The sequence below is a fragment of the Hippopotamus amphibius genome, chromosome 1, assembly GCF_030028045.1.
Source record: "Hippopotamus amphibius kiboko isolate mHipAmp2 chromosome 1, mHipAmp2.hap2, whole genome shotgun sequence".
Lineage (NCBI taxonomy): Eukaryota > Metazoa > Chordata > Mammalia > Artiodactyla > Hippopotamidae > Hippopotamus > Hippopotamus amphibius.
Window position 1 is genome coordinate 12,338,879 of NC_080186.1, and position 11,852 is coordinate 12,350,730.

Below are 11,852 nucleotides of genomic sequence, written 5' to 3' on the forward strand. Positions count from 1 at the left end.
GACTAGGTGGGATCCTGTGAGGGGCTGGAGTCAGAAGACACCATTGGGGGATGAGGGGGAAGCACAGTCCAGGGGAGAGGGATAGGGAGGGCTAAGAGCATCAGGGCTGCTCCAAGGCTCTGCAACCTTGGAAAAACGCCTGACTCTCTCTGGACCTCAGCCTCCCTATCTTAGTCCATTGGACTGCTATAACAAAATATCACAGCCTGAATAGCTTATAAACAACAGATATTTATTTCACATGGCTCTGGAGGCTGGGAGTCCAAGATCAAGGTGTCAGCACTGTCTGGTTCTGGAGAGGGCCCTCTTCCTGGTTCATAGCCAACGCTTTGTGTCCTCAGATGCTGGAAGGGGCTAGAGAGCTATGCGGGGTCCCTTTTATAAGAGCACTAATCCCATTCATGAGGGGGTGACACAAGCATTCGGTCCATAGCACTCCCCATCTGTAGGAAAAGAGTTTGGGGAGGGAAGAGGAGGGGTCTGGGATGTCCTGACTCTGGGACGAACAGCACCAGGGCTGGGTTGCAGCACATACACACCCCCACCCGTGGAGAAGCTCGTCCCTCCTCCCACCAGCTTCCCTCTAGAGCCCTGAGGTCTGTGGGCTCCGGGGCCCTGAGCCGCAAACATGGCTACACTCTTCCCAAGGATCCCCTCTAAGTCAGGGCTCAACCCTGAACCAGCCTGGGGGCGTAGTTACCACCCCTTCCCTCCAGGCAGCCTCAGGGCCCACAGAGGGAGCTGCTGCGAGGCTTAACCTGATGGTGGAATTTCTGGCACCAAAATGGGGGGAAGGCAACTTCCCGACTTCCAGTGGCCTTCTGACTCCACAGAACGGCCTCTGTCTCCAAGGCCCTGAGAGAGAGGCTTTATCTGGAGTCCAGACCTCTCCTGTGCAGGACCTACCACGCGATTTGTGGTGTCCAGTGGAAAACTATTGAAAAATTATTAAGAATTTCAAGATGGCAACCGCAGAGCATTAAACCAGGTGTGGGGCCCTCAAGTGCAGGGCCCTGCAGACTGCTCAAGTGCCAGGCCTATGAAGGCAGCTTGAGTCCGTGTGTGTGTGTGTGTGTGTGTGCGTGTGCGCGTGTGCGTGTGCGCACGTGTGTGTGTGCGCGCGCGCACGCGCACATTCTCTTCTCATTCACTCTTCACAGCCCTGCCCAGAGTCCACCCTGCAGGGACAGCACCAGCTATTAGAATTATGGCTCTGCCACTCCCTCCTCCCTCGGGCTCCCAGTTCTACACTTTGGTGGAGGCCTCTGGGGGGCGGGTAGCCTAATAAATACTAAAGTGGCACTGGGCTTGGGCTTGGAGGGGCTGAGAAATCAGCGCTCCACGTCTCTGCCCTGTTGTGGTCCCCACTTTGTTCTTACTCAGGGAGAAGGGAACTGTTTACCCCTTGGTTTGGGATGACAGTGGGTGAGGGGTTGATTCTCTGACTGGAGCAGTGCTAACCAGTGCCAGCCAGTGCCAACCAGTGCCCTGCTCTGCTGTGGGGAAGATCTGGGTTATTTCTCCAGAGCAACCTCTGGCTCTTGGCTGAGCTGGTGCCGAAGAAGGATGCTGAAGCTTTAAGGCCAGAGATAACTGGCTGGGATGTGGGGTAGCTGGTGCCCACAACACAGGTATCCATAGCCGGAAGGTCACATTCCAGGCCAGAGGACACCTTTGCTGGGTCCTGCCTTGCTCTGCCTGGTGGGTAAGGTCTACTGGGGCTAAGAACAGAGGGAAATGGGCCAACACAGAGCTGAAGGCAGCAGTGGGGCACTCTGTGGCCTGGGAGCAGGAGTTGGCCTGTGGGCTGTGCAGGCTGTGAGGCTTGGGTCCTGCCAAGTGACATTCCTTCTCTGGGGCATAGGATAAGCTCAGGTCTCTGCTCTGAACCTGAGTTGGGGGTAAAAAGGTGCTAAAATCAATGCTTTAGGACCTGGGTGGGTTGACAAACCTACAGGCAGTGCTCAAGGTAGACAGGCTGGCAAACAGTGCCATGCAGGCCATCAGTACGCTTAGGAGCGGGAGCCAGGGAGGGCATGCGGGAGCCTCCTGTGTATGTCAGCAGGGAGGAGTGGGGCAGCATTGAGGACAGATGCTGGTGTGAGTGGGCACACGATCATGTGTGTGCACGTGGAGTGTGCAGAGCTGCTTTCTCAAGAGGGGGCTCCGAGGGTCAGCTGGCTGACCTCGGCATCCAGGGCCCTTCCAGCTGGGTCAGACTCAGGACAGCCCTCTGCCCAGCAGTCCATCTCTGGGGCTGGAGAGGGTGTCACTGGGGAGGGAGAGAGAGTATCAAGGCCGTTGTAGGCACCTGCCCCACCCCCACACGTTAGCTTGCATTCTCTAGTCTCTGGCTGATGGGGCAGAGGCACAAGGTCACTCACCTTCCTGCTCCTGTCCTTGCTGGCCTCCTGCCAACTCACACCCTGACCCCGACCTGGCCCAGTCCCTGGCCCTGCCCAGTGATGCTTTCTAGTTCCCCTAGCGTGGCATAAGCATAGCCTGACAGCTTCATGGTCAAAAAAGGCACTAGAGTGAGGGGCTTGCCTCCTGGACACACAGGTGGACTACATTTCCCAGCCTCCCCCTCAGCTCTGTGTGACCATGTGATTAGGTGTTGGCCAATGGAATGTGGGCAGAAATGAGTCACACGGCCCTGGGCCAGGTCCATAGAAACCTGCTGGGTGACCTTGCACGTGCACTCATCCCCTGTCTGCTGACTGGATGTGGATGCCCCAGGATGAATGGGAAAGAAACTCACTGAAGATCTCAGAGCCTGGGCCTCTGAATGAGTGTATAGAGCAGAGTCCCCACACCCACTTTCACCTCCACCTGGGGTGAGATACAGGAAGAAAAAAACTTCTGTTGAGTTAAGCCACTGAGAGTTCAGGGTTTATCTGGTACAGCAGATGGTGTCACCTCAACTAATACAGGCTCCTGGTTGAAGTCACGTGAGGTCCAGGGCCCACCTGAGGCACCCCCTCTCCCCAGTCACCCTCGTCGGTTGCTGCAGAAGGGGGAAGGGCAGCGGGAGGCTGGGGGAGACACTTGAGCCCTCAGGCCCTGCAAATACAGCTCCTCAGTTTCCAGAAGCCCAGACTCCTAGGGCAGAGGGAGGAGGCCAGAGGACATGCAGACGCCCTCAGAGGCTGCGCCCCAGAGCCTTGTGCCCCCCTCCCTGGCATGAATTCCACAAAGAAAGTGCTGCTGGGGCGGAGCCTTCTCAGGCCACCATCCTCCCTGACCAGCCCCTCTGGCCAGTCCTCGGGATGAGATCAATATTCCTGTCCCAGTCTTGGGGCCTGGGGCCTGTTCTGGGTCACCTGAGGGTTGGGAGTGCCCGCTCATGAGGCCACCACCCCTCGGCTGGGCCGGTCCTCTGGGCGGTTGGGGAGCAGGCCAGCTGCCACCTGGTCCTGGTGCCACAACTGCTCTGCCAGGCCGTTGAGCACATGGGCAATGTCAGCCAGCCCAGCCCGCCCATCCAGCGTGCGCCCATCTGCCAGCCGCCGCCCCGGCACGCTCTTCACCCGCAGGAGGGGCAGCTCCCAGGCCTGCCGGAAGGCTGTGAGGTCACGCTCGGGCACGTCCGTGTGCATGTACTGGTCAAATCTGGAGGAGGGTCAAGGAGCCTGTCCGGGCGCCTCTGCTTACCATCCCATCAAACGCAGCCTTCTCTCTCCTCCCTTGCCCCCCAGACCCAGGGTCTGGGGGAGGCCCTGTTGCAGCCTTTAAGATAAAGCCCATGGGGCTGGACCCCGTAGCTGGGCAGAGGCAGGCTGCCTGACCCCCTTGCTCCGTGCCTTGCCAAATGTGGCCTCTGACAGTCCCAGGGACCACCCAAAGGATACTTGGAGCCGATGACCATCCTGACCCCACCAGGGGTCTCGCCTGCTACTCGGGCCAGCTGTCCAGGGAGGTCTTCAAAGGAGGCACGGTCAGTGAAGGAGAAGAGGAAGAGGAAAGCATCTGTTTTCTCCTTGCAAGCCTGGACATGGAGAGGCTGATGAGAGGCTGATGTGAGGCTCGTAAACTCGGGACCAGAACCTATCAGCTGCAGGACTCTGAGAAGTCTCAGCACCATCCCTCCTTTCACAGACTGGGAAACTGAGGCCCAGAGCAGGAAGTGGCTGGTCCCAGGGCAGAGCTAGGGCTGGGACCCAGTCCCCAGTGACGGCTCAGAGCTCTCCCAGCCGGGGCAGCATCCTCAGTCCATTCAGGCCCACTCCTGGCTCCTGCAGACCAGGCAGGCCAGGCTCAGACACCTGTGCTCAGAAGCCCACCTCAGACAACCGGCCCCTGCTGGACCCACCCAGGCCCACCTGCCTGCTCACCGGCAGCATGTGATCAAACTTCTTGAGCGCAGACTCCCCGCAGTCCCAGAACTCAAAGCGGAACATGACGACACGGTTGCTGGCCTGCAGCTTGGCTGGCCAAAATACCACGGTGGTCTGGATGCCTGGGGAGGCCGGGGTCAGTCACTTAGCGTGGGAGAGGCGGAGGTGAAGAGGAGGAGGGGGCCCGGAAGGAATAGGAAGAAGAGATCCATCCCTAGATTGGCGGGACTTCAGTCTGATGGGGAAGGCATAGCCCCTGACGTGGGAGAATTCTCAGCCCAGTGGGGGAAACTGCCCTGCCCCAGAGGAGCCTCCAGTCTACCTGGGAGATGCAGCCCTAGCCCTAGTCATGACAAAGCAGTTTCCCTCTTGTGCACAGGGGACCCAAAGGTCCCGGAATACTCTCAGATGTTGCAGTATGATGGTCAGTCAGCATCCAGTGGAAGGAAACAAGAAGGGAAGATCAGCGTTTCCTGAGTACCTACCTTGTGCCAGCTCAGTGCCAGGCATGCTACCACCACTGTCTCTTGTATGAACCCCACCACAGTCCCAAGGGGTTGGTACTATTATCCCTGTTGGACAGAGGGGCCAGTGTAGGCTCAGAGGGGTGAAGTGACTTTCCCAGGTTGCAGAGTAAATGGTGGGGCTGGTTACAAATCCCAGGGCGAGTCTCTTCTCCATCCCTGGGAAGGCCTCCTAAGAGGGACTCACCAGTGGTCTCGTGGTGCACCATGGGCACCTCCAGGCCAGCTAGCTTGGCCACCAGCGCTGTCTTGCCCACGCCGCTCTTCCCAGACACAAAGATCTTGTAGCTGGCGGTGTCAATGGCCACAGGTGGGGGCAGCACTGGTCGCTCGAGCAGCCCTGGGGCAAGGAGGGAGCCAGGTGGGGGCAGGGGGTCAACTTGCACTTGCCACATCAGACCCTGGCTTATACAACCTCATCTCTCAGGGCTTTTTCAGTGCCAACCAACCATTCTCTACTCATGACAGAGGCCTGGGATATAAGCAGCACCCCCGGAGGAGAAGCTTTGCTGGGAACACCTGTGCTCTGCGAACTTGGCCAGTGCCTACCGCAAATATTTTTTTGTTTGTTTGACGCGTGAGATAATTTTTATTTTTTAATTTAATTTTTTTTGCACACTGCACGGCTTGCGGGATCTTACTTTCCCAACCAGGATTGAACCCAGACCCCAGTAGTGAAAGCGCCAAGTCCCAACCACTGGACAACCAGGGAATTCCCTGAGATGGTTTTTATTAATACTATTATCACATATCCTAGATTTCCCATAGGTGAAAGCCAGGTTTTTCCTAATTCTTTCCTCAATGGAGAAATATGAGCAAAAGCATTTTTTAAAAAATATTTATTTATTTGGTTGCACCATTTCTTAGTTGCAGCAGGTGGGCTCCTTAGTTGCAGCTCACCAGCTCCTTAGTTGCGGCATGTGAACTCTCAGTTGCAGCATGCATGTGGGATCTAGTTCCCTGACCAGGGATCGAATCCGGGCCCCCTGCATTGGGAGTGCAGAGTCTTAACCAGTGTGCCACCAGGGAAGTCCCAGCAAAATTATTCTTAATTATTATAAATAAACTCCTAAGAATCAATACAGTGAGATCTTTATGAATGTTTTTAATTAATTACTTTATACACATACACACATATACACCTTTTTTTTTTTTTGGCTGTGCTGTGTGGCTTGTGCAATCTTAGTTCCCTGACCAGGGACTGAACTCAGGCCTGGCATGAAAGCCCCAAGTCCTAACCACTGGACCACCAGGGAATTCCCTGAATGTTTTTAATTTAAAACTTGCCAAAAAACAAAAAAGTCTAAACTATGATATATTTATAGGCGTAGGACCCAAAAGTCCTAAATTTTGGGTTGCCCTATCATTCTCGGGTCTTAAGCCTTCTGGCGATTTGTCTCTCCCGGCCAGAGCTGGACTCCTGCAGCCAATGCCAGGCCCCTCTGCTGGCCTGTCAGCTGGCCCTGCCTGGGTGAGTTAGCTTCATCCTGGGGAACATGAGCGTCTTATCCTGGAGACAGCAGGATGTGGAAAAAACTTGTCTCTACTCACTAGGGGATCTTGGACAAGTCTGCAACATGCTGAGAAGGTTAAATTGGAGTCCATTGTATAAAGTGCCCAGCAGAGGGCCTGGCACTGGGTGAAGGCTCAATCAACAGCTTCTCTGGTAACAGTGGTTCCTGGCAGGGTTTTGGCTGTTTCCATGTTCCTGGCACTGATGATGGAATTAGCTCTAAGGAGATTTGGGGGTGGGGGCCCTGGGATAGGGCTTCTGGGGTCCCCAAGGTTGAGGATGGCAGTGGAGCAGGCCCTCACTGCCCTGCTTCTTTGCTTCCTGCCACGCCCCCTGCCCCCCAACACACAGAGGACACTATTCTCCACACACAGGGAGTGGCAGGTGACAGGCTGGGGGAGGGGGGCACTTACCAAACACCCGGCGGCAGTTCTTGCGCAGGATGCAGGCCAGGTACTCCTTGCCCTCCGTACTCTCGTGCCAGTCTGGGACAATCACCGAGCCCGGGGCGGGTGGTCTGGCCATGGCTGGGCAACCCGACAGGAAGGGGAGATGGAGAATGCTGAGAGTAGGGCATGGGAGAGGGTAACAGTTCCGAGCTGTCCCTGTGATCTCTCTTAAGTAGCCCTCGGACTGTCCCCTAGAGCCGCAGCTCCCTCCGTGGAGGATGCAGTAATTATGCAGCCCCACCCTTATTATTCCGACGAACATTTTTGGAACCCAAGCTCGCTTTCAATATCCTGAGGGGTTACACACCCCCGTCTCCCTCTTATCACCCAGAAGGTGCAATTCCATAGTCCTTTCTCCTCCGTATTGCTCCCTGGGGGACAGCCATCCCATTGTTGCCCCAGAGGGCATTTACACAGCCCCTAGCTCCCTTGTCACCTCCGCGGTGGGGGGGGAGTCACACAGCCCTGCTTCTCCTCTGCCTCCTCGATCCCGAATCCCAGGGCCACCCAGCCCTCACCATCGGCAGTCCCCGCGGGCGAATGGGCCCGAGTGGAAACGGTCCCTTTAAAAGCCCGCCCCGCGATCCCGCCGCCCAGCCCGCCGGGCCAGCTTCCGCCCTGCCGGGGTCGGGCTTCGGCTCTGGCCGCCAGCCCTGGCGCCTGTGCTTGAGGCGCATGTGCGGAGGCTGTTGTCATGGAGAGGCGGGGGGCGGGGTTGGGCTGCCAAGTTCCAAGTAGGGTTGATCTCTCCGACGTCTGCAGCTACCTCGGCTCAGAGACACCCTGGACAGGGACTCGCCCACTGGGCCATGGATGCTCTTCACCTTTGCTCAGTTCCAGCCCCAGTCTTTCCTCCAAAACTTGATCAAATCCCCTTCTCCAGGAGCCTTCCCTGCCTCTTTGCTCCTCAGTTTCTTCTTCTGTAAAGTGGGTGTAAAATACTATTACCTCCTGGGGTTCTTTACAACAGCGCCTGGTGCATAGCAGGGCTCAATAAGTTCGCTTATTATTGTTGTAATCACAGTAACAGTAATAATAATGATGGTGATGATGATGAAGTTATTGTTCCTGCTCGGCAGGAACTCGGTATGAATTAAACACCACTGGCTTCACACGTGGGGAAAAAGCTGCCCAGAGAGCTCATGGGACTGGCTCAAAAATGAGTCAGAGGCTTTCCAGTCATTCATTTATTGATTGATTGATTTATGTGACTCATTCAACAAATAATTACTGAGTGCCTACTATATGCCCAGCCTGTTCCCGCTGCTGGGAATACAATGGCAACAGGAAGTCCCTACCCTCCTGGAGCTGACATTTCAGCGCTGAGGCCGTGAGCCCCTCTCCAGTGTTCCAACACTGGGCACCAAACCTGTTACCCAGAAGATGGGTGCTCAGTAAATGCCCGTTAGTTGGACAGGAAGCAAAGTGGGTCATTACTGAGAAGCTGTCTATTACATTTTTTACCAGTATCTTCCTGCCATGTCTTCGAGTGGGGCAAACCGCTGTTTTGTAAGGAATATTCTGTGAGTTAACCTTTAGTGAAGGCCAGCTCAGTGCCAGACAGTGAGGGCTTTACAGAGGTTAGCTTGTTTACTTCTATAAACAAACATGTCAGAAATATTATCCTTCTTTTTTCCTTTAATATTTACTTATTTTATTTCTTTTTTGGCTGTGTTGGGTCTTCGTTGCAGCATGCAGGATCGTTTGTTCTGGCACACAGGCTTCTCTCTAGTTGTGGTGCATGAGCTCTAGAGCACATGAGTTCTCTAGTTGCGGCACACAGGCTCTCTAGTTGTGGCGTGCAGGCTTAGTTGCCCTGCTGCATGTGGGGTCTTAGTTCCCTGACCAGAGATTGAACCTGGAGTTCCCTAAATTGGAAGGCGGATTCTTAACCACTGGACCACCAGGGAAGACCCATTCCTTCTTTTCTTTTACAGATGAGGGAACTCAGAGACAATGGGATTGTCTGAAGTAATACCACGCAGGTGGTCAGTGGGAAAGCTAGACCCAGAACCCAGGGTTCCTCGACTCTGAAGGATGTCTCTGTTCTGCCAGATTGGATATTGTGTTTTTAAAACTTTGATCCCAGCCACTAGGAGGGACATTCCTAGTTAAGCTGAACGCAACCAGGGGGACATGAACCCACAAATCATTGAAGCCCATTATGAGGTCCCGAGGGAGTAGAAGGGATGAGGATGTGTAAGACAGGGCAGTTGCCCTCAGCTTGCTTGTGCTGAGGCTAGGCAGAAAACAAAAAATTAATAACCATTCCTACAAGATTATGCAGCTTGAGACCATCGCCCACACTCTCAGGTCACTCAGTTCCCCTTCCTGCAGTTCCTAGCACATCCGCCAGTGCTGGGGTTAATTACAGCTGTATGGAGTTCTCACCATGGACCAGGAGTGCCTCAGTCACAGGGCTCAGATCTGATTTATCTCTGGGTTTCCAGACTTCACATATAGCCCTGCCCTGGCTTGGCTTGTGGATGGCTCAGGAAGAGTGTGAGGAAACAGAGCAAGTTGGCAGAGTGAGCTTGCTAGTTAACCTGGAGTCCTCTTGGGCACAGAGAGGGAGGCTGGTGGCCAGAAGAGCTAGTGGCCAGAGGGTTGGGAGAATCAGTCTTCACTGCCCTCAGGAGCTCGTGGAGAAGCCGCTGCAGTGAGCATCAGAAGCCTGTTCAGAACATGGGATCTCGGGCCCTGACCCCCAGAGATTCTTCTTCAGCGGGTCGGATGGGTCTGTGGGCCTGCAGATTTAACAAGAGCACTGGGCAGTTCAGAAGCTGGGCTCTGCATAGTCTGCTTGGACACCACAGACTAGGGGGCATAAACAATAGAAAAATTTTTCTCACAGTTCTGGCAGCTGGAAGGCCAAAATCAATGTGCCAGCAGGCTTGGTTTCTGGTGAAGACTTTCTTTCTGGTTTGCAGGCAGCTGCCTTCTCACTGTGTCCTCACAGGGCCTCTTCCCTGTTCACACACACCCTTGGTGTCTCTTCCTCTTTTTATAAGTACACCAGTAATATTGGATTAAGGCTCCACCCTTACGAACTCATTTAACCTTAATTACCTCCTTAAAGGCCCTATCTGCAAACAAGTCACATTGGGGGTTAAGGCTTTAACATATGGTGGGGGTGACACAATTCAGTCCAAAACAAGGCCCAAAGACCTCACTTGTGTAGTCACCACTGCCAGGGACAGGAAGCCAGTCAGTAGTCACAGCCTTGGAGTGGGGTGGTTGCAATTGCGTTTCAGAAGGATGCTGTTTACACAGTCTATTGAGTTCCCCTCTCTTGTGCCTATTTGACCACTAAACTGTGTGTCCCCAAGGGTCTCCTCTGTGGGTCTCAGATGAAACAGGTGGACCATCTACCTAAAGGCCCTTCTAGTGTAGAACCTTCTGATTAATCCACTCATTTCTTCATGATTTGGTCTTCTCCGCAGATTGAGCACCTCCTGGACAAGGCTCCACAAGGCCTCAAGAGGAAGATTTGTCAAGGCAGGGACACAGGTGGGCAGACACACACAGAGACCTGAGGACCTGGAGGTCAGGGGTGGGGGCCGGCGGGACGCACAGGGAGTGTAAGTGGAGAAGGGACACTACCAGCTTCGTGTTTCCAGCTGTCGATTGGACGCTACAGTGGCTTCCTTCAGGGCTTCCCTGCTCGCCCTTGGGGACACCACACAGGCACCAGAGTGACCTTTTTACAATATAAATCCACTACTATCATACCCATGATTACAGTTTTCCGGTAGTTTTCACTGCGCTCAGAGTAAAATCCAAACTCTGTGCCTTCAAGGCCTTCCAGGACTGGCCCCGACCACCTCTCGCTTTTATTTCAACTGTCACCCTCTTCCCCTGGCCTGCTGCACGCCAGTGATCCTGGCCTTCTTCTGTTCCCTTAGGGCCTCTGTGTTGCATTCCCCACCCCTGGAGCTCTCTGCACCACCCCCAGTGCCTCAGGGATGCTGTTCCCTCTCAGGTCTCCTGCACAGAGGTCTTCCTCCTCTACCACCCAAGGATTTGCCCCTCCACCCCAGGCTCACTTTCACATCATCCTTTCTTGATCTGGAAATTTTAAAATGTATAGTCTGTCTCCCTCACCTAAGACATAAGCTAGGATTGGGGCCTTGTCCTTTTGTTCTGTATATCCCTGTATCAGTTTCCTAGAGCTGCAGTAACAAAGTACCACAGACTGGGTGGCTTAAACAACAGAAATGTATTTTCTCAGTTCTGGAGGTTAGCAATCTGAGATCAAGGTGTTGGTAGGGTCAGTTCCTCGGAGGGCCAAGAGGGAAGGATCCTTTCCAGGCCTCTCTCCACAGCTTGTCAGTGGCCATCTTCTCCCTGTGTCTTCATATCGCCTTCCCTCTGTGTAAGTCCCTGTCCAATTTCCTCTTCTTATAATGACACCAGTCCTATTGCTCTAGGGCCCACCCTAATGATCTCATTTTAATCACAGTAAAGACCTTGTCTCCAAATATCACATTCTGAGGTGCTGGGGGTTAGGATATGAATTTTTGGGCACAGAGAGCGAGGCTGGTGGTCAGAGGAGCTAGTGGCCAGAGGGTTGGGGGAATCAGTCTTCACTGCCCTCAGGAACAGTGAGGGCATATGAATTTTATCCAGGGTCGGGGAGATGTAATTCAGCCCATGATCCCTACTACCCAGAATGTTTGAAATACAGTAAAAACAATAAAAATGTGTTGATTGATTGACTGCCTGTGGCTACAGCGTAGAGAATGGCTTGAAGAGGGTGAGCCTGGAAGAAGGACCAGTTAGGAAGCTGGGTGAACAGTTCAGGCACGAGTGGATGAGGATCTGTACTTGTCAAATATTTATGATCACTCTGGGTGCCAGGCCAGACACTGGGAAGACAACGGTGAAAGAGATACAAGCCTTGCCCTTGAGTATTCCACATTCTGGAGGAGACTGAGAAGCAGGGCAGTAGGGTAGAGAGGATTCTAGTTGGCAGATTTGAAATGTCCAGATTCCCATTAAACACAGGATTTGGGGCTAGCTGCCAAAT

At 54.1% G+C, this 11,852-nt stretch overlaps 1 protein-coding gene across 7 annotated transcripts; it reads right to left on the reverse strand.

Annotated features, from left to right (window-relative positions):
- Window positions 1-1,969: 1,969 nt before the first annotated feature.
- Window positions 1,970-7,405, reverse strand: CPLANE2 (ciliogenesis and planar polarity effector complex subunit 2). Of its 7 annotated transcripts, none has more exons than XR_009055081.1 (7): window positions 6,788-7,405; window positions 5,049-5,201; window positions 4,823-4,909; window positions 4,335-4,459; window positions 3,852-3,988; window positions 2,920-3,612; window positions 1,970-2,832 (listed from the first exon to the last, which is right to left on the reverse strand). XR_009055081.1 is itself a non-coding variant. In XM_057745337.1 (7 exons), exons 2-7 carry the CDS (start codon window positions 6,897-6,899, stop codon window positions 3,345-3,347), a joined length of 882 nt encoding a protein of 293 aa, XP_057601320.1. In that variant the 5' UTR covers window positions 6,900-6,901; window positions 7,260-7,405; the 3' UTR covers window positions 2,880-3,344. The 7 variants fall into 7 exon arrangements, 6 of the variants coding, with proteins under 6 accessions (XP_057601320.1, XP_057601329.1, XP_057601339.1 ...); XM_057745337.1 differs by lacking the exon at window positions 1,970-2,832 and having other exon boundaries at window positions 2,880-3,612; window positions 6,788-6,901; window positions 7,260-7,405; XM_057745346.1 differs by lacking the exon at window positions 1,970-2,832 and having other exon boundaries at window positions 2,880-3,612; window positions 6,788-6,936; window positions 7,260-7,405.
- Between the last annotated feature and the right edge of the window lie 4,447 nt (window positions 7,406-11,852).